The sequence below is a fragment of the Geospiza fortis genome, unplaced genomic scaffold, assembly GCF_000277835.1.
Source record: "Geospiza fortis unplaced genomic scaffold, GeoFor_1.0 scaffold206, whole genome shotgun sequence".
Lineage (NCBI taxonomy): Eukaryota > Metazoa > Chordata > Aves > Passeriformes > Thraupidae > Geospiza > Geospiza fortis.
In genome coordinates this window covers 6,535,137-6,557,903 of record NW_005054311.1, presented here as the reverse complement: position 1 = coordinate 6,557,903, position 22,767 = coordinate 6,535,137, and the positions used below count along the sequence as shown (strand labels likewise).

The window sequence follows — 22,767 nt, the reverse complement described above, 5'->3', positions numbered from 1 at the left end:
TTTCCATTCAGAGTATATTTGTCTTTTTGCATGAAAATTCTGCTTAGTCATGAAACTATTACAGTAACTCAATTGAAACAAATACACAGCTGGTCATTAGCAAATATCCATTTGGAATAGCTTTCTACTGTCTCTGGCATAACATTATCACAATTACAGGTCTGTAAAGAGGTGAAGCACCTCTGCTAAGAGCCAGTGTGTGCTACAGTTTAAATCCATTTCTGCTATACAAAAACTAACGCCAAGAGACATGTAAGGGAATACTGCACTATCTGCAACATTTCAAAAATAAATTTGAAGTTTCCTTATGGTCATAATAGGGAAAAATTTATCCAACAAAACCATATGGAGATGTGGCTTTGGATGCTAAAATACTGTCCATGTTTTATTGAAGAAATAATAAATATCTGGTACCACTATAAACTACTTTCCCCCACCACAAAGCTTAACTATCTTTCTCTCTAATTACTGTAAGATGGGACAGATGGGTCCCACCATATATATGAGCTAGAAGCATGCAGGTTAATTGAAAAGGAGGTAGGTCCTTCTTCTGAGTTCTCTTTTTGATCATGAAGGGAATTTAAAAGAATGCAAATATATGTGTTAAAAAACAGAGGTACTATCAGAAAACAATGGGGAATTTTAACATAATCTGAAAACTATTCAATTTTTCTACATATAGAATGTATTAATTTTATAAAGAAATTAATTAATAATATGGTTGATATAATCTCATAAGATAATTGGGAGGAACTTGAGGAAATAATCTAGTGCAAGCTCCTGCTCAAAAAAGCAGGCTCAGATGTGAACTCAGTCCAGGATGTTCACATTTTTATCCAGTCTGGTTCTGGAGCTTTTTAAGGACAAAGGCTGCTCAAACTCTCTGAGTGAGCGGCTCCACTGTTTCCCTTTCCTTAGTGACAAAAAAAAAATTCTTTACATCCAGCTTTCACTGAGTAAATATAAAATAAGAGTAAAATAATAAAAGGAGGAGCATGTTTTGCACACCACAGCTGTACTGTTCAGACCCAGCTCCTGGGCTCGACACACACAGTGGGCTCAAGCACCTGCAGCAGCAGTGAGAAGCTACATCCAACATCCAGCACGGACCTCAGTACCACCTGCAGGTACCTACATGCTGTCAGTGACCAAGATTTCTGCTGGATATTTGTGAACTGGTTCCTGTCACAGAACCAGCATTTGCTTCTCCTCCTGCCTGCTGAGGCAAGAACATTTGCTTCTCCTCCTGCCTGCTGAGGCAAGAACACCAAGTGCTGACTGAAGACTGGGCTGCAGGGTACTGACTGGAACCCAACCATGGTACCTAACTCCTTTTTTTGAAAATCTACTTCCAAGTGCATGAAAAAAATGGAAAAGTACTGTTTATGTATTAGCCAACAAATCAAAGGAAGCCATTGGAGAGGGAGAAGGGGTAGCAACAGGTATATTTGCAAAGAGCAATGGAAAAATGTTTGTGTATGGGCTGTAAATGATATGTCCAAAGCTGCACATGTGTAAAAAAACTATTCTTACCTTAAAAATTGTTTTAGTTGTTGTGGAATGTAAAGCAAACAAGGAATAAAATTGTCCAAAGACTGGGCAGAATGTAACAAAAGTTAAAAAGAGGAAATTCATAATAATGATTATGAATCAAAGATCTAAAATGGAGATAGTGGAAAGGTAAGTTAAAAGTATAGCAGCAAATGAATGGCTAGCAGCATTAACAGAATTCATAAGGATTTATAAAAATGGAGAAGTGGAGAAAAATGAATCGTAATAACGATTCATTCCCTGGGAGATTACAGATTCAATAGCAATGATGCATGATAAGGTATGCTTAACAAGGGGTTTTGTCCTATATTCACATAAAGATAAAAGAGTCCATTCACATCTTGCCAAAACAGTGAAGTGCAGCTCATTCCAGCAGTAAGTGAGAGCTCTTGAAAACTCTGTCAAGACAAGGTGTTGCAATCACAGAGATCCTGTAACTTACATGCAGTAGTTTGAGGAATTGATTTAGTAGTTGTCTGGACTGCTGGGCTTAATTGTTGATATTTATTGGAATTCTGGCAAAGCTCCACTTAAGATACAAAGAGGCCATATGGGAAAAGACAAAGTGGAACACCCGCAGTGATTACAGAGCTATTACCATAATTTCTATCCTAAGCAAATTAATGAAAGGGCTGACACATGAACTCAGCCAATAAGTGGGGAAAAAAAGGGATAGCAATATAATTCAAATTGCTATTATTTTTTGTTAAATGAGTTTGCAAGACTGAATAAAGGTAATTACATTCATGCAGGATACGTGGATTTCCCAGTAGTGTTTGTCTTAATACTGCACAGTATCATTATTTAAATACAGAATGTTATAAAATCAATACAAAAAATTTAAACTGAAATCTATGTGATAGATCTCAACATATAACTATTAATGAGAAGCTACTAAAAAAAATAAGATAGTTTTAAAAAAAATTCCAACTTAAGCTGTCCCAGACATGTACATTGACTTGAAGGAGATAATAACATGGCTGAAAATGATGCAGAGGAAGCAGAGGCTAAGAATGTTAGACAACTCACAGAAAGATTTTTAGAGAAATCACAGAAATATGGCTGAATACAAAGAAATTTGCCTAAAAATAAGGACATAGGTCATTTTAGAGCAAGAGGGATAACATATATGCATGACCCACCAAAATTCAAGGATTGGAAGTAAGAGAAATTCAGCTTAGCAATTAGAGAGCCTTAAGAAGCAGAGGGTTCTTTCAGACTTTAAATTAAGATTGAACATTATCCCAAGGATCTATTTTAGTTGAATAAATATTTTCTTTGGCTTCTAAATCAATTATAGAGTTGTGTTGAGCAGTATATCAACTATAGTGAAATGTTGGAATATGAATAGTTAGAAGAAAATAAATTTCTTATTCTTAGTGACATTTATCAAGTCCCATGATGAATATGCATTATTTTTTCCTATCTCAGTCATGAAATACTGATATTTTCATTCTTGGCAAGGTTAGCTGAGGACAACACATTAAAAACAGTGTATGAGAAGTGGTCACTATTATTAGTTACAGCTTAAATCCCCCTCAATTAACACAGGGAGAAAATAGGATTTCATACAGAGAGCAACAGTCAAGCTCAAAATATAGCTTTGCTTCAAAAGCCTGTTTCTCTGTAGCTGAATAACAGCTATCTGTAATAAGATGTCAGGGACACAATGAAACTTCCAACATATGTACACCTTGAGTCTAATGTTAACACCAAGCTTTATCAGGAAGAGAGGAATTAAACAGTAGACAAGACTAATGTGTGTGTGATTAAGAAGCAAAGCATTCTAGGAGTCCAGTCTGGAATTGTTCTGGCTGAATGAGACAAGTAACTCATACCCTTCAGAAAGATAGTGCACTCCCTAATAATGCACCACCAGCAGGTTTAAGGTGGTGTGTTTTCTGTCATCCTTTGGCATATATGAAAGAAAGTTGCTTTTCAACTACATCTGCCTGATCAAGAATCAAACTACTGCAACTGACTCACTGACAGGCTGGTGTTCAGGCACAGGTTGGACTTGATCTCAAAAGCATTTTCAGCCTGATTGATTCTGTAGTTATGAGATGGTCAACATGTACACATAGACAGACCTCAAATTTGTATGCAGCCTTTTTGGAGCTGAGCTTGAGATGGCAGAAGACAGTGAATCCTCTAGGTATGGAGGAGCTGGAGAGGACTAATACACTGGTTATTAAGAAGATTAATAAAATGGTAAAGGCAAAATTTAGGATGGTAATTTTCCTGTTATTCTCTATTCACCTCAGGAATCTAAATCTAAAAAGTGAGAAACCTTCATGCAGAATAAGCATTTCCTCACATCCCTTCAGAAGCAATTGAAGAACTGTGAATCTGACTTTTAGAGTTTGCTAACTTTAATGAAGAGGGAACCAGTGTATCCTGTTAAGTAATGCCTTCCCTTATTTTGCCATTCCTTGCCTTCCCTGCCCTTTTATGCTCTGCCCTACCCTGAGTCATTAATTCATTGCATCAGTGCATTTAAGACATCTGAATGGACAGTATTGCTTTTACTTCAAGACAAAAAAGAAAGGAACTTTTTTAGGTTAACCCCATTTTTTATATTCCCATTTTGAGGGAAGAGGTCACAGTAAATAATTTTGGCCTAAGAAAAGCAATTTCACCTTAGCACTGTGCTGTAATTAGCAATACTAGCTCTTTAGTACATAGCATGTTAAATTAGATATGTTTTATTATTAAAAATCACAGACTTTTGTATTAACTAAACCTTCACAAACAGTAACAGGAGAGGCTCTGTTTTTTTGTTCTGAAGTCAAAGTATGTGTGGTGTACAGAATGTCTTTAGTGATGAGATAAAATGCATCAATTCTGTTGTCCTCACATCACTCATTCACTCATCATAGCAATTACTTAATTCAGATGAGTTATCTTCCTTTTTAATATGTAGCAATTTGTGTGTTAAGAGGGCACTGGAGTAATTAAAGTGTGTATTTCACTGGTGGTTATGAAACAGTGTCTGAAATTATTGAGTAATGGTATATGTAAAATAAATGAGATATTAGCAGCATTTAAACTGAATATTATAGATATACCACAAGCCAAGAAATTCAATAGCGAATTGAGTATTTTATGTATGCATATATGCACATATTATTGTCTAATAATGTAATGGCATTTGCAAAATAAGTTTGCAAATGACACTTGCAGGCTTAAAGAGAGTCACATATCTTGTAGAAAACAGTCTAACATATGTGCTGACAAAACAATCTAGGGCAAAGGACTAGTAAGAACCCAAGCAGTTTGACTGATTCTACTAACACCACTCAAACTTGAAAGCTCAAAGAAAGTTGCCAGAGAATGTATATTCCTTGATGCTGTGCTACATGCCAAGGCCACCCTGAGCTGACCAACCAGTAAGACATGCTGAGGTGTGGAATCTCTCCTAATTCCTGATCCCTTTTGAGAGATTACATATGTCCTAGCTCTTTATTTCCTACTTGGACATTCTCTGAAAAGGAGGCATCTACACCTAAAGTTGCCTTTTTAAATTTTCTTTTTCTTTATTAAATGGAAAGCTGAGAAGGCTTCCTTTTGACTAGTAGCTTGAGGATCAGAGCTCTCACCTGGAGACACTTGATGCTGGTGCCTCCTTGCTTGAAGGCTCACCCCAGCAGAGTGGTCTGACCACAAAACAACTGTTTAGAACTCACAGAAACAGAATTTCTCATCCCTCCCTGCCAAACCTCATATTGGATATTTAAAGACTTTTCAGCCTGAAAAAACCAGCATGAAAAGCAGCAGGGCTCATCAGAGCAGTCATTCACAGGGGAGAGGGAACCAGGCACCAGCAGCCCCCTCTGGGCAGCAGCACCAACCATGCCAAGCGGAAGCAGCTGATGCAATCCTTCCCCAGTGTCCTAATGAACCAGCATGTTCCAAATGCACAGAACAGATTGACCCCTTCAGGCAGTGTAGCCTAATGTCTGTCAGGCTTAGGATCCAGATGGGGCTCAACTCTAGATAGGTGTTCTGCTGGTCAGTGCTGTCCATATCAGATGTTTTCAAAATCTTGAGGCTCAGGAGCTTTTAATCACTAATGGTCACCTACACAGATTTTTTTTTTTTTTTTTAAACTACCAAGCCTCAGGGTCCCTGGTTCCTGAGGTCTTTTTTAGTTACTAAATTTTTTTATGCAGATGGGCCTCAGTGACAAAAAGTTTATTTTGATTCAGGCTCCAGAATAATCTTGTATCTCATGACTATTCCTCAAATACATTAGCAACTAAGACGCAAACATCTCAGACAGCCTAGTTCTACCTTTTTGGAGAACCTTCAGGAATTTGGATGATTTGACTTCTTTACAAAGTTGTCTCATTTATAGACCCATCTTTTCAGTATTAAATTTTTAAGTTTGTGGTATATCCATAATATTCTGCTTAAATGCTACTGATGTCTTATTTATTTTACACATGCATATATCCACATATCACTGTCTAAACACTAGAACAGATCTGATTATAGAAGTTGTACTTAAAGCAGTTTTTACTGACTCTCAGCAAATATAATTCAGTTCATGCCTATCAGCAAATAGCAGCTTGAAGTCAGTGCTGTGCAGAAGAAGCTGTGCTTACCATCAGCAGCCCTTTGTAGGCATAGACAATCCCAAGCCAAATGGTCATGTGGGTGTTTTCGCAGTGCTCCAAGATTGGTCGGATGGAGATATCTCTGCCCGCAGGGTCCGGCTGCAAAAACAAAAGGTGAAATATTTGGACTCAGATTTCCTTTGCTTCACACCTCAGTGGTACTTAGCTCTATTTCAGGAGGTTGAGGATGTGTGGGATACAGAGTGGACAACTTAAGAGTAGCTTGTGGTGACAGCAGACCCATGAACCTGCAGAGAAGTACAGTGAAAAGCAAGGATCTGAGGAAACAGCTGCTAGATAGCTACTACCTGGTGAGGTCACATCTCCTGCAAACCTGAAAGAAAGCATCTGAAGTCACTCTATATTTAACAGTGTCAGTCATATTTATCACCTTTAGGACATCTACTTTTTCTATAATGCAAACAGCTTGAAAGCACAGGCATGAAAAATAATGTATTTAAATTTCTCTTTCCTTTTACCTGCAGTCCTTATGTCACTGGCAAATGGCTGATAAACAATGTATGAAACATTGCTGTGTTTCAGGCGGTTTTTCATTGATAATCATAAGCTAATCAAAGACTATCTAAGCTGTAGCAGTAGCTTTGGAGAGATCATAAATCATCAAAAAAAACCAAACAAACCAAAAAACCAGAAAACAAACCCAAAACAACAAAAAACCCCCACAACAAAACAAATAAAAAATCCCCCAATGAAACGTCTTTCAGAGCCAGCGATTGACTGTGCAAAATGAAATATTGCTGGAAGCTTTGCAGTATTCAATTTATTTTGAAAAGGAGATTGTATAATATTGCAGAACCAAGAGGACTTGGAGACTATCAGAAGTGTTTGTATGAAGGAGAAGCAATAACAAAGAGAAATCTGCAAGAACCACCCCTTGACCTACTCACTTTGTTTTTTAATGCACAAGGGAAAGAACAGCTGACACACAGAGAAAAGGGTTACTAAGCTACTATGCTGTATGCAATTAGAATAGATATTGGGGTCTGGTCAAACTGCTGGACTGCTTGTTAATGGTGTACATTGTTAAAGAACACAAGGATCTTGAATGTGATTCAAAGAGAACTTGTTTTAGTTACATACTGCAGAGCACTCCTGTTGTGAGATGCATGTACCTACAGTCCGCTGTGTTTACAGAAAATGCTGAAATACTGAAAGCTATTTTTTCCTTTCTACTTCAAAATAATGGATTTGAGTTTCAGCCAAACTAAGATCAACCCAGATGTAGTTTTCTGTACCTGGTTGTCCCAGTGGGCTTTTCAATTTTCCTGTTTTATGAATAACACATGTAAAATGTCTCACGCAGAAGTATAATGATTATTATATAAGGAAAAATAATGTTTTCACTAACTGAAAAGTAGAATTGTACATGGAGGAACTTTGGGGAGATCTGAATAATTTCCTAAAGGTTATTTTTGCTTCCTCTGATGAGGTATGACTTCTGCTATGTATTTCAGTGGTCACAGCAAAAATCTTCAGTTCACTTTCTTCCACTGGTGTTTTTGTATGTGAGGCATTTCCCCTGACCTCATCCACTATAAAAAAAAGTGAGGAAACCCAAACAACTTTGTGCTATGATGCACTGCACAGTAAAACTATTCACAATTTTCTTTGCAAAGCCTCTAGTAGGTAAGACATTAACATTTAAAACCTTTTCCTACTCTGAACTTCTGTAGAGACCCTAAATGGAAAAATAAAACACTTGGAAAAAAAAGGTGTCCTAAAATAAAATAAGATAAAAAACAGTGCAGCAATATTAAGTCTCCCAAAGAGCTTATGACTCCATCCTAATGGTTGTTGATGGCAGGCAAACAGCCATTAGCTGAAGAACTGAAATGACTGTGAACATTAAGTGTCATCACAACCTTTAAGAAGCTACAAATGTTTGTCTGGGGATCAGTTGAACTACCTCATTCTCCCTGATCAATGACAGAAGCCCAATGCTAAAATTTAGGTGCACTGAAAGCACATTTTCATGTCAAAGTTACAACCTAATACATTTAACATTATTTTTTTCTATTATGTAATAAACTTCACAGGACAAATCATTCACACTGAGCTCTGAATGTGTTACTGATGTGTCAGCAGGACTGTACTACAGAGACATTTTTCTAACCTGCCAAAAGCTCCATCTCTTATGGTCTGGAATTACTGAAGTGACATAAAATTTAAGGTTTTCATCATCAGAGACTTTTCCTTTTTTTTTTCCTTCACACTGGTGAGTCAGCAGAAGACTCTGCTTTCCCAGCTCCACATCCCTCCTGCCCTCCTCCACTATTTCAGTTTCTCACTTTTCTGAAGCAATAAAGTGTATAAATAATGAGGACTTTCACCAGGTGTGATGGACGTGGTTTGTTTTCTTTGTTCCTGGATTGAAAACTCTAATCACACCTGGACAGAAGGATTCTTCCACTTTTAAGTAACTATAAGTAATTGGAATAATTCCCTGTTTTGAGGAATATTAATGAAATGAGAAGCCCTGTTTGGTTTGTGGCAGATTATATGTTTATATATTTTTATATAATTTATATATTTCCTAATTAAAATTTACTTCAAAACTGGAAAGTGAATGTCTGTTTATTACTCAAAACCTCTCTTTTAAGATCCAGGCACAAAAATGATGAAGTTGAAAACATAATTTATTTTCAAATACTATTAGAGAGTAAGCATCATTTCCTTAGTAGGAAGATTGTCAGATTTTATGAGGCAGGATAGTTCAAAATCGATGTTAATTAAGTAAAACAGTGTGTTCAGGTTTTCTTTGTGAGATAGGAAAATCTTGTGAAGTGCTCTAGGTAGACCAGGGCAGCAAAAGTGTACATGGGGCAGCACTTCTTTCAAAAGACTTTTGAGACCTGCAAGGTGGTAAATTTTTGAAACAAAGTTTTGCTGATGTCCTGCGCATGTGGGGTTAAATGTTGGCAGGTAGCAGCAATTTTAAAGTGAACGGATTTTGCTGATTACTTACCACTACTGCAAAATGACATTTGTGTTCTACTACTTTTAATTTGCCATTCTGTTTCTTCACTGATTTTGCATGAATTAACTAATCCTAGCAAAAAGCAGGGTTAAAAAAACATATGATATTTTCTGATGTCAAAAGAATTTTTGAAAACTCTACAATTACAGCTGAATGGGGCACTTGAGTGACCTCTCTAATCATCCACCATTTGTGCACTTTGTTATTGCTTTAGAGAGGATGACAACATAAATGCTACCAGTGATTATATATGTACTGGAAATTTGCCCTTTCCTTTTATAGAAAACAATCTCAATGCCCTTCAGATGTCATTCTCAAAAGCCTGAAGACCTCCTATCTTGTGATTAGGCTGAAGCTTTCCTACCTCTTCTGAAACCTAATAAGGTTTCTGACATTGACAACAATTTCTGGAGTGCTTTCAGCAGTTGAACATAAATAGTTTAATCTGTTCACTTCATGCAAGAGTTGTGTATCATCACCAGTAAAATGCTTGTTTTACATGAGATCTGCTAGGTCTAGAAAGCCACCCAAACCAGTAAAAAGATTACCCACAGAATGCTGATATCCCCTGTGTGTGTGAATGTGTTTAAACTATTATTAGTCAATTCTGTAGGTCCATTGCCTTTTCATTTTCTTTGCTCTTCAGTCTTCTGGGAGGGCTGGCAGGTCCTTGTCATAACAGATGAGTGATATCCTAGATGGGAACTGGCAGAGTGAGAAGTAAAGCTTAAAATTATCAGGGAAATCTGATTTTTTAAAAAATTTTTAAATCTATAAGTGCAATTTCTTAGTGGTTATTATACTAGCCAAAATCCCTCTGGAAAAGGCAGATATTTGTATGATGACTAATTTACCTTTGACTTATTTTGTATCTTTATTGCTTTTCCTTTTCTGTAGCTTCACAAAGGTTTTAAAAGGAGGAAGGGTCTATGCTCCCTGGGCATTTTATCCAGCAAATATCTGTGAAGAACACACTGGGCTAGCACACAGTATCCAAAAGTCCTTGCCCGTTTTTCTACACGATCTCCTCACCAGGTCCCTTGGCCAGTCTAGCAGAGGATTCTGTTTGCAGAGCTGTGGTGCTGCTGTGACAGAGCTCAGCGGGGTCAGTCTCAGCAGCTGGCTCAGGACATTGCAGCAAAGCCCAGTGTGGTTCTGGGCCACTTCTGGAGCTGCACTCTCACCAATGAGAAAGGCACATTAGACCTCAGTCCCTTTTCCAAAGATGGGTATGGAACATAAGGTAAATAGCTGCAGCTTCTGTTTACTATGTTTGAAAGAAACTGTATGTTTCCCACAGTAAAGGAAAATGCAGGATCATACTCTTCTGTCACACTGTTAAAATGGCCTTCATATACCATCCCACTCTGTTTTATCTTCCCTTAAATGGCTTCAATTGAACTGGCAGAATGACTGTGTACTACAGCGTTTGCAGTGTGAATTAGATATCTCTGGCATCTTTAATTTGGCACATTTAGCAGTCATATGGAGCACACGTGATTGCTTGTCTTAAAACTCAGACTTTGCTAAATTAGAAGATCATTCTTACTTCTTAAATTCAATTTTTTTTTCTTTCCTCCCAAGGATAATTATAGTTGGTTTAAACTCTGAATTCTGTAAAGGTGCTTCATAAAAGGATTCAAACAGTTTGAGTACGCAGTGTGAAATTGAGAGCCAGGCTCTTAATTACTGATGAAAAGAGAAGGATCAGACACTGTCAACTTTTTGATTACTTAATAATTTGTAGGTATTTTTAGAGCAAAACAGCTGATGTGAACAGTGATATGAAGAAGAGATTTTCCAGGAAATTGGTCCCTTTTGTTTCATGTATTTTTTCCTTTGTGCAGTCATACTTTCCATTAATGCAAAATAGGAATGGCAATACTAAGCTAGGGTAGCTCATTTGGAATGTCTTCCAATTAAAAATTTGGTAGGCAACCTAGAATAATAGGCAACCTTGTTTGTTGATACCTGAGCTTAGGTTTGGGTATATTATGGACCCCATTTTATGTCACAGAGTATCCCAGCAAAGCACAAAACTATTACTGAATTCTTGCAGTCCAGTGACCAATTTAATTTCTCTCCAATGTTAATTGAGAAGTTTGGACATTTCTGTAACATTCTAATGATTGAAAGATGAGGTATGCAGTGTTTCAGGACACAGGCTTTCTTACACAGATCTGAATATATACCCCTTGCTTCTTTGACATGAACTAAAGGATTTATTTAGGTTATCCAGTGGGATTAAAGGGTATTTTTTTCTTAATTCATTTTCTTGTTATACTGTAATCCAGTTTACCACCCCACCTGACTCAATGGACTGGACTTTAGGCATTGTCTGGCTTCACAAATACTTCAAAAATTAAACTATTCCCACAATTCAATATAGCAATATATATGTTTATATTGCAACTCCTAAAAAATCTTCATTCCAAGTGGTATTTTAGTATAAGATAGTAATTCAGTAATGGTTAGCTTGAAATCATGACACAACAAAATGACACTTGTTGCAATACCAACATGAATATCCCCTTTTTTATTCAGTCCTTTTCTCAATTTGTTTTTCTAAAGAATAAAGATGTACTATGTAAACCAAGGAAAATGTACTGATATGTTTTGGGGCTTCAAGGATATTGATTTTGCTATTTTACATCCCTCAGCTTGTTACATATACAGAATCCACTCCTAAATTTCCAAGTGAATGGAATTGAAGAAATTCCTCTCCTCCCCCAAATGTATTAGAGATAACTACTGTAATTCCTATTATCCCAAAAAGCCAAGGTCTGATAATACAGACATAGTGATATCATCCTGCAATTTATTTAAAAGAAAACTTCTTTTAAGGTCCCCATCTGCCTCTTGTACAAATAATTCCATAAATCAGTCAGCATACATACTGTAAATTAGTCTGATTTAAAGATGATAAAATGCCAGAAGAACTATTTATAAACTCTTGTATCATGAATTTGTCCATACATTTATTTGCAGAGAAAATCCCCCATCAGCATTATTTATAACATCACTTTACTTAATGAGTTTTATTTCCCTGTTGTGGTGGTTCATTTTTGTTTAAATGAAACTGTTTTTCTGAGAGGCAAAAGGTTCCCAGAGATTTCTTGCTATTTTTATTAATATCATCTCCTAATCCAAGCGGTTTCATTTATTTGCATTAACATAAAATGCGAAATAATAGTTTAGACTGAGTCAAGAAACCTTTGTGATGCTTGCAAACAACCAAAGACTAGGAAATAAAAGGGAAAAGGCAAAATTCTCTTGAATCATGGAGAGTTTCAAACAACTGTGACTAAGTCTTCCCACTCTGCGCTCAGCTATCGCTTCAGTAGAAATTTTACATCATATTATCTCCTCAGAGAATGTTGCCCCAGTTGCATATCTAGTGACTGGGTAATGAAATTTTTCTGTGTATGTGCATGGAGACAGAGGGACAAATGTTGCAAAGACTCAATAAAGCACTCGGCAGCAGAACGTGTGCTTTCCTTTGAGGGGAGGGCAAGGGGCCAAGGCACACAAGAGAAGTAGGTCAGGGGAATGAGGAACTCTGTTACTACCCAGACCCTCCTGCACTGTACAGATTCTTCCAGAAATGTACAATTCCTGGTATCAGCTTCACAAGATGAATATTGTCCCCTCCTTTCCGGTGAAGCTGCCCAGAACTGTGGTTCACAACCCAGACTTGCAGTTCCTTCTAGTTTTATTCCTTTCCTAGCTAGATTTCCTGCTATGCTGAAGGCCATGCCAGGCACTCCTTTTGGTGGCTGGAGCAATTCAGTGCCTCCTTGCTTATGGTAATGGAAACTGACAGCATTCTTGGGAAGGACAGCAAAGGCAGAAAGGAGAACAGTGGAGTGAAACCACAGAGGACAGCCAGGGACAAACTGTTTGGGTGGCCCCAGCTGGAACCAAATTGGAGGCTGTTTTTGTAATTAATTTCCTAGTGGGTAGGCTTTGAGTTGTAAGCAAGGATATGACTTACTGCCCATTATGCGGCACTCAGAGAAACTGGATTTAACACTTTTCCTGTAAACAAGCCCAGCTTGCACCCAACAACCACAGAATCTATCATCAGTTTCTTCTTCCTGTAAGAAAAACCAGGTCCTCAATTGTGCCCAGCCATTTGGGTCAAGGAGGACAACAATCTTACCTCTACAACTGTCTTATATTTTCTGTTTAGTTCTATAATTCCCTTGATTTATGGATTCTAAAAATATTTATCAGTATGCTTATCTGCATTGTAGTGACAACAACAACAACAACAACAAATGGACACTGACTTAATTTTGAAAGTGAAAAATCCATTCCCTAAGAGTATTTAAAAGCATAGATATCATGTGTGGGAGAAGAGGAAAGCATAAAATAGAGTTGTATGACATGTTCAGAGGCAAATATCAGCAGAGACCACTGCCATCTTATGCAGGCACTGATAAATTAATATTTTCTGGGCTGTGGCAATAAAAAGAGATTAATTATAAACATTAGGGATGATTTTAATTTCCTCCCTTGGGTTTTTTTTTTTTTATATTCACCAAAACAATAAGATGATGGTCCATCAACCTATTGGAGGATTTTGCTGCTATTTTTATGACTGCACTAAGACATAAGTGAGCAACTGCTGTAGTAAGGGGAGGTATTTCCTTTGTTTTCAAAAATTTGAGTAAAATCTTTAATTTTTTAATACTAAGACTAGTTTAGTAAATATATTCTATAATTTCATCATGATGTTTCAAGCAGAAACATCTAATCCTTTTCCATAAATCCTTCTAAAATTAGGTAATTCAACTTCCCCAACAGAAAAGCTGCTTTCTCTTCAATCAACTCCCAGTCTCTTGTTGACAGTCAAACATAAGGTGCATCTCAATGTACATGAAAACGTTAGTCTTTGATAAAAATTTTGAAGATTTTGATTTTTTTCTCCCACCTTGCAACACTAGTAATCTCTCAGATATAACATTTTTACATACAATTTTCATGCAAAAAATGAGTGGATGAATAAATCAATAAAAGTCAGGTCAACAGAAGTGTTTTGATTACTTCAAAAGATTTGATTTTGTTTTGACCTTTCAAAATTGATAACCTTCTTAGATATGGCCTAACTCCATTTTGATAAGAAAGGTCATGCTGAATTCAAAAGAGATGTTCTTTAGTTAACAAAGGTCAACGAGAATCTTTTAGCACTTTCCTACCAAAAATAATTCTGCATGGGAAAACTGACTGAGACTACCTTTACTATTACAAGTATATGAATCTTATGGCTACTCAATATTTTCTGAGAAAAATATCTCAATGCTTAACTTAGGGAATATCATCAGCAAATAGCTTGTAAATCTGTGTTCTTGACGGATTACTTCCGAAGATTCATGCTGGCCAGTATAACTGAACCTAAATTAGAGCAGTGAAACCAATGAATGAACCACACATCTTTGCAACTTTTACAGACACAATTATGCCAGCAAAGCTTACAGGTAAAGGCAGGTGATTAAAGGTCTATAAATATGCCTTTATCTTCGGTAGAGCCCTGTTTCAGCTGTCAAAAATATAGGGCTAAACAAAAAATTACACTTGGAATCTTAAATCAATGTCCGTCCTGCTTTAAAGAAAGACTCTGGAATGAGGATAAATATTTCACAGTTATATTGGCATTACAGTTAAATGAGACTATCTTGCTAGCTGTCTCATCTTCAGTAAAACACAGAATATGGATTTTCATATTCATATTTCAGCTCTGGTTTGAAATAAAGCATCTCTTTTAGAAAAAAACATCCTGTGACAATAAACCTATATAGCTCTTGCTCAGCCAATTGCATTGACTGTAGGAAAAATAGCCCTAGTTTTGGTTCTGATGTCTAAAGTGAAATATCAGGTTCCTTTAGTTCATACTATGTTTTGTCTACCAAAATTGAAAGGCTGCATAACAAAATTTTGTTGCTCTCTTGTTATTAACAGATTTTGACCCAGTAAACTCTTCATGTAGTCCTTGATAAGCTATGTCTTGAGCTCGTGTTTCACTGTTGACATATTTTATCTTTCTTTTACATGCCTTATTGGTCTTCACTGGACCATTGGACCAGCACATTTCCAGAAATCTGAAGAGTAGAATGGAGTATGCTCAGCTGTCATAGCTGCCCTACAGACATATGCAGGATTAATACCACCATAACACCAAAGGCCAAGTTAGACCAAAGTGTATGCATGTAACCAAAGGTGCCACAAAATCTCTCAATTTTTATTTTCTCTATTCCAAATAAATACAGAAATGTGAAGATAGTTTAAAATCTGTATAAAAGAAAAAAGATAATCTTGAAATCTTTTTCACCAAGTATTTCTCTTGATTTCATAGGAATAGTTGACATGAGTGAAAAGTTTAAGTTGCAGTAAGCTACCTTGAAAGCTACATGCCCCCCAAACACAAAAAGAATAGCAGTTACAGGGATTTTTGATTTTTCCATGACATCTTTCTTCTACAAATAGCAATTTCCGTGTTGCCACTTCTATTGACGTTATTCAGAGCAAAGCAGGTAGTCATGGGAATTTTTTCTTTCTCGCAGTTCAGTAAAACTTTTATGCAGCATTTTTCTTAAATAATTTATTTTCTTTCAGCATCTGTCAGACCAGATTTCATTTAACACAAGTCTACCAAACACTTTAAATGTTGTAGGTCCTTTGCTCTGATATACAACAGAAGAATGTTCAGCTGAAAAAGCAAGCCGATGTGGAAAAAAAACCTAGCAACCACAAAAACCATTTTATATTCCCACAGATTTTTTTTTTTGCATTGTTAAACTTGAAATCATATAGGTTTTTGTTTGTTTGGTTTTGAAGCATATATATGATATATATGTATAAATATATGTAGGTAACACAAAGAGATAACTCTGAACCTACTCTGCCTTGCAATTCCCACATATTCTTGATAATATTAGTACATTTGCTTATTTTTAAGGTGATGTTTCAGTGAATTCTTGCATTAGAAGATCTGGACAAGATGAAATGCTTATTTTTTCAAGCTAGAGAGTTATAGGAAGCATTTATCTGATGTGTTTTCATTTTTTTCTATAGTTAAATATATAGTGTATATCCATAGCTTTACATTTTTACTCTTGTCATGAGAACTTGAAGTTATCCTGGTAGGTAGAGACAATCATACCTACAAGCACCTTCCCAGTACAAGTGTATCATACTGCGTCAGACGTCAGAATGTTTCAGGAAGCTGCATTCTTTCAGTATTGGAAACAAAGCCTGTAATCTTTACTGGACTTGAAGAATTCATTGAGGTGGTTATTTCCATGGTAAAGTGTCTAAATCTATCTGTACCTTTTTTAATAAGGTGTAGTTAGCAATTTAATAATTTCTCCTGTTATTTTTTAGGGATGTCTATTCCATAGTTTTATTTTGACAGGTGAGCATATGTAATTCTTCTGGAGCACTTCCAGAACTGACATGAAAGCCATCAAAAACTCTTTCTCAGCATAGCCCCTGACAGCTTACATTACACCCAAATTTTCATTTCTGAGATCAAGGCATTAAAGAGAAACAGTAAGGGGTTGATGCCTTTGTTCTTGATACCACTTTTCACAGCCCACTGAGAGACCAGCAGAGGATGAGATAAGCACAGGGAGACAGGCATTATCAGCATGAGGGCAGGAAAAGCAGCACATTTCTGAACAGTGAAGTCTGGTGTCAGCCTGGTTTGTCTGACTTGGCATTCACCTCCTTTACAGTATTTACCTGCAGCCACTAACCTGCCTGTCACACATTTCAGAACAAACCCTTCTGTCTGAGCTATCAGAGCAATTATTATGCTGTCCCCATCTCCTCTTTAAGGCAGCAGTGTGACAGGACTTTAGGAGAGGTGGGAGGTGTGACCCTCTGGCACTTTGTGCTGGGCTTTGTGAGGCAGTGCTGGGGGGCTCCTCGGAGCAGGACCACCCAAAACAGCTGGGGAAGCAGCAGTGGTGTGGCCCCAGGAAATCTCAGATTTGCTGATGTGCTTTGAGGAGCTATCGAAACTGCAGAACATTCTACAGAGCTCTACAGAAAGAGTTTTACAGAACTACGTTCTGTAAACATTTCTACGTTCCACAGAAAGAGTTTCTGATGTAAGGTAAAGCCACCCCAAGGATCTTTGGAGCACCTCTGGTAAGAGCCAAGTGATCCAACTCAGTAAGGTGAGATGTCTTAGTCCTCTGCTGGAGTAAGCTTTCCTACCATTGAGAAACTAAACTGAAGCTTGAGGCAGTATTCACAACTCATCTGGAGCTTGAAAAAGTGTCAGCAGTGACAATTTTTGGTCACTTGAGTTTCTATACAAAGTAGACTTTTGTTAAATTACTGACAAAATTAAGTAAGAATCTCACAAATATATCAAGGATATAGAGACTGAAACATCAGACCATTTTGGCTCAGGAAGACTATGGGGAAGAAAGGAAGTGGTGGTGAACACTTTCACCTGCCAAATTAAGCAGAAAGGGAAGAGAGAGCTAATGCAGAAAGTGGACAGGTTCACATGATCCTCCTAAACAGCACTTCCTTCTGCCACCACCAAGAGGGATATGAACTGACTCAGCATTTATCCCATACATGGTCCCCCAATTAACACATATAAAGCAACATATATAAGCCAAAAATAGCAAAGAATTCTTTCTGCAGCCTGATCAACATTAATTTAAAAAGTATCTCTTAATAAACTTTCATAAAAGTGTTTTTTCCTTTTTGAAATGTGTTTGTGTAAGTAAATCTTTACTTCCATGCAACTAGGCCTGATGTTCCCACAATCACCTTGACATTACTTTAGTAATACATTGGTCATTTAATACAACAAATTAAACAACAGCAATTATTGATTAGAAGCAGCAAACTACTTTCTCATGAGGTGGTCAAAGGCTATGAAATTTACCTCTGTATGAATCAGAAACTCTATTAGAATAATTATAAAAACAGGAACTCTTATAAAGGCAAAATACAAATGTAGTCTTTTGAGCTTGACTTAACAAAATCTTAATTTGAAAAATAGCTACCCAATATTACCCTCCAGGGATGAATGGACAGGGAAAGACATATGACAGTTTTTCATACACTTGCTTATGAATAGACAAGTATATCCGCCACTGAGCAGTGCCAGGATATGTTCAATGGAATGAGCAAGTCTAAAACTTTGAGTAGACCATGATTTAGCTAACCTGTTAAAACACAGGGATTTATATATATCAGACAGTGAATTAGTAGCATGGTTTGTTTGCATACAATTGAGGGATTAGAAAATCTAATGTTTATGAAAAATTTTGAAAGCACCATCAAAAGTGGACTCATACTATTGTTTTCAGGGAAAAATCCAAACAAATGCTTACCTTACATTTCAAAATATTACAGTTTTATATTATGTGTATAATATAAAATATGATACAGCTGAAAGTTACATGAACCCATTCTGTACAGACAGATTATGACAGCCTTCCTTAATTAAATAGAATCATCTTCTACAAATAATTCTTTGCTGTAGTAATTTGGACAAATTGAGGAACAATTGGTTAAGCAAAAAGTACCTGAATGTAGTGTTTCAAAACAAGAGAGTCCCATTTACACAACTTGCATGTTAAATAGCACCATAGCACTATATGAGCAAACTCTTACAATATGGCCCTATGCATTTAAGTTTTTATGGAGACATATTAGCTTCTTACTCTTCTTTAAATACCTTTTATCCCCTGAAGACATAAAGTCTGTGGTATCTCGATTCCTATATCTGCTAATTATGACTAAATAAAAGGTTTCAGTTTTCAATGTAGTATTTTTAAATACAATGCTTTCAAGAATTGTATCAAATCTAATAGTCACAATATGCAATTTGGGTTGACTCACAGGATCATGAATCTAAACATTGAGATATGCATTGCTCATGTGTGAATCAAATCAAACCCTTAGGACCAACATCTCTTGTGACAAGCAATAAGAAGCTTCCTCCATTAATGTCTGATCTATATTAGCTGTGCAAACATGTTCCTTTAATTAAATAGTATGCAGATGTTATAGTTCAATTTCTATTCCCAGCATATTTTCACAAGTATGAGTTCTTGTTCTCTCTTTAATAGGCTCTATGTTTGCCAAAATAGTCTCCTATGAATCCACTAATGTTTAACCCCATGGTTAAAATCATTTGCCTATGCCATGGGTTAGAAAGACACAGCATATTGCTTACAGATTGAAATCAAATCCACCAGGTACCATTTGTTGCTTCTGAGGGTTTTTTTTTCAGAATATTTTACTTAGTGGACAATTAATATAAATAAATACCAGAAATTCCCTGATAGAACCTCTGCCTATATGGGCATAGGAATATCTTTACTGGCATCTCCCAGCCTCCTAGGTTTATCTGCACATGTGCATGGCTATCTTCAACCCTTAGCTTTCCATCATTATCTAAATGAAAAAACAAAATAGAAATGATAGAAATACACAGATGAAGGACATGACTGAATATACTATTTTCTACCATCATCATGCCAATTTTTAATGAACGATGAACACTCGCATCTGTAAAAAATAGTGTTTAAAATGGGTGTGAAAGACAGGCAGGCTGTGTTAACAGAGAAATTTATTTTGTGTGCATGGACAATGGCAAGCAAACAAGATATGATGTTATTAAACCTATCCATTAAAGTGGCTGTCCAGCAGGGTTAATATGTCTTTGCTAAAGGGTGCAAAAGGGTGTATTTTTCTAGCTCTGCAGAGAAGTGCTGTTCAGAGTATATAATTGTTTTGGTTCCAGCAGCCATATCTAAAAATTGATTACTGTAGTTCATCCCTGTCAGGTAGCTGCTAGGGTGGGAAGAGCACCTTCTTGAATTATAGCCTTCCCTAAAGTGAATGGGAATCTTACTTTTTATTTTAGTGCAGTCCAGATTATGCCTGTGGGTTTTTTTACATTTTTCAAACCTAACAGGATTCCTACAACTGCAACTATGAGTCACCACCTGCAGCACTGCCTGGGCTGGGCACACCTATTCAAGCAAAACCCTGTAGCCTTGTTACCCACCAGTGGATAGAGGCACACTTTTAGAGCACTTCTGATGTAGTCTCACAGAAAAAGTGAAACCAAATCCCAAGCGCACATTCCCAAATCAAAATTCTGATGCAGGCAGACAGATAGATAGATAGACACAAAGTTCCTTGAGGAGGGAAGCCTTTTCAAAGTCAAGACTTAGATTAAACAGAATAACTTGATTATTAAAGGTGCATGCGCCTTTGTATGTGTATAGTTTCCTGAGACATATCTCTGATATAGATATCTTTTTTTTTTCTTTATAAAGAGGAAATCAACTTTTAAGAAGCTGCAATTTGAAGATTCAGAGTTTTTCTTTTAATTTACATTAGAATGCTGAACTATAATTTAACAAGAAGATCAAAACAGGAAACTGAACCACCTTACAGAAGCTGTCTTTCAAGCATGAAGAGAGACTCAGAATGTTTCTGCAAATTGCAGTCTTCAGGCTGATTAGACATTCACTATGTCAGCATCACCACAGACAGAAACCTGGAGGGGTTTTTTTAGCTACACCCTCTCTCTAGATCTGTGTTTTTAACTTGTGTCAAACAGTGATAGCAAACTACCAAGTGTGGTGAGGCTGATCTGCGAGGGTGGCTCCCATGTACAGAACACCAGTCACTCTTGGCAGTGCCTTACAGGCATTGCACCCAACCTTTGCACCTTGGAGTCCTGTGGCATGTGCAGGAACTCCTGTCCAGGACTTCCTGAAGGTGATCAGGAGAGAATACACAGTGCCCTGTCATCTGCTTAATACACAGAGCTGACAGAGCCAACAGTCTGAGCACTTAGCAAAAAGCTCAGCATTTCTTTTCTCCCAAGCATTTCTTCTTATGGCCAAAAGAGTGTCGTGTTAGTTAACTGGCAATTTTTGGAGTATAATGCGAAGTGTGTGCTTTCAAATTCTTAGTCTGTCAAATTCACAGTGCATGGAGAATGAGGGTAAAAGGGTGGAATTTACCCAGTGTGCTTTTCTGTCTTTTTAACTACATCTGCTGAAGAACATCTGTAGCTCAGTGGACAAACTGTTGCAAGGACAACAAGACATCAGGCTATTCACACAATTCCAACTTCAGGAAACCATGGAACAGCTGAGGTCAGAAGGCACATTTGGAATTCATCTTGTCCTCTCTGCTTCACACAGGACCAGCTAGGGCCAACCACAAGGTGTGATTGACTGTGGTGGTACCCAGCACCTTCCTAGAAAGCACAGGATATTCAGCTTGTTTGCCCAAAGCTGGCCAAGCTGTAGTGCTGCATGAGAAGACAGGGCACTGGTGGCAGAATTACCTCAGGCCCACATTTCTGGTTTGTCCTGAAGTTTGCACAGGAATTCTTTGGTATTCAAGTGTGGATTTTGGTCTGCAGTCAAAATGAACTATAGACGTGCCAGTGGAATATTCCAAACACAGATCCACAGGAAGAAAAATCCCATGTTTTACCTTCTGCTTAGTCTTCATGTATATGTCTTTCCCCCTAACATATGCCCCCAATTCCCAAAGTGATGGGTATATTGAAAATTTATGCATGCTTTACATTTAATTTAAGCATTTCCATAGCAACTCCTACATTTCTGAATGTTTTATCCCAAGCTACAGAATATATTCTTTTCAGAAAAATTTCCCAGGCTGTATTTAGCCACATTCATATACAACTTTCTACAATTTAATTTTCAATGAAAATTACCCTATCATCTACCAGAAGCAAAATTTTTAAGGAACAGATTAACTTTTAGGACTTCTTTCATCTTGCTCTGTATTTAAACAATTAGTCCTGCATCAAATGGAGCTGACAAAGCCTGATTTCTCAAATCAGTGTTTTTGATTGATAGATGCAGGTGTTTTATAAGGTCTAGCTTTGAGAGAATACATCAAAGGTGCCTCTCCTTTTTCTCTCTTTCTCTCTCTTTCTATCCCCCTGGGTCTTTCACACTGGTGCTTTCCTGTCAGGAGACTCTAAAGGATGAACATGCTTTCCAGAGGCCTGATATTCAACCAGTGTTCATAATGACATGGTGATAGAGAAATCAAATATCTATATCTATATTTATATCTATATCTACATTACTGTCTGTTGAAGTCTGGAAGAAAATTAGAGGGACTTGAGGTGATGTATGGTGCACATGATAGTAATGAATTGATGACCTGTACTTCTGTATGGGTGAACTTAAACTGCTTTTAAAAACATCTGGGATTCAAGTAGGAATAAAAAAACATCACAGACAGAAGAGGAACTACATATACAAATAAAGGAAAACAGGAGAGGTATGGGAAAGAATATCTTCCTTGCAAATTTTCACTTGTTTTTCATCTGCATTTTGCCTTTCTAGATGCCACTCCTTGGAAGTGTGGAAAAGGATTCCACAACTGCAGGCTTTGCTGTCACAATAGCAAACTTTCATCACATCTGATTCCTGTTCCAGGACCACAGCTGGTAGAGCACACATCTCTTACACTGGTATGCCTCCCTGAGCAGCCAGCATAAAGCAGAAATCCAATGGAGGGGAGGTGAACAAAGCACTCAGATTTGCTGTCAGGTTATGC

At 37.1% G+C, this 22,767-nt stretch overlaps 1 protein-coding gene across 1 annotated transcript in view; it reads right to left on the bottom strand.

Annotated features, from left to right (window-relative positions):
* GABBR2 (gamma-aminobutyric acid type B receptor subunit 2) overlaps positions 1-22,767 on the bottom strand; it is a 462,692-nt gene that overhangs the window by 32,791 nt on the left and 407,134 nt on the right. The window contains 1 exon segment of the mRNA XM_031055642.1: positions 6,159-6,269. Within this exon segment, the coding sequence (XP_030911502.1) occupies positions 6,159-6,269 (111 nt within the window).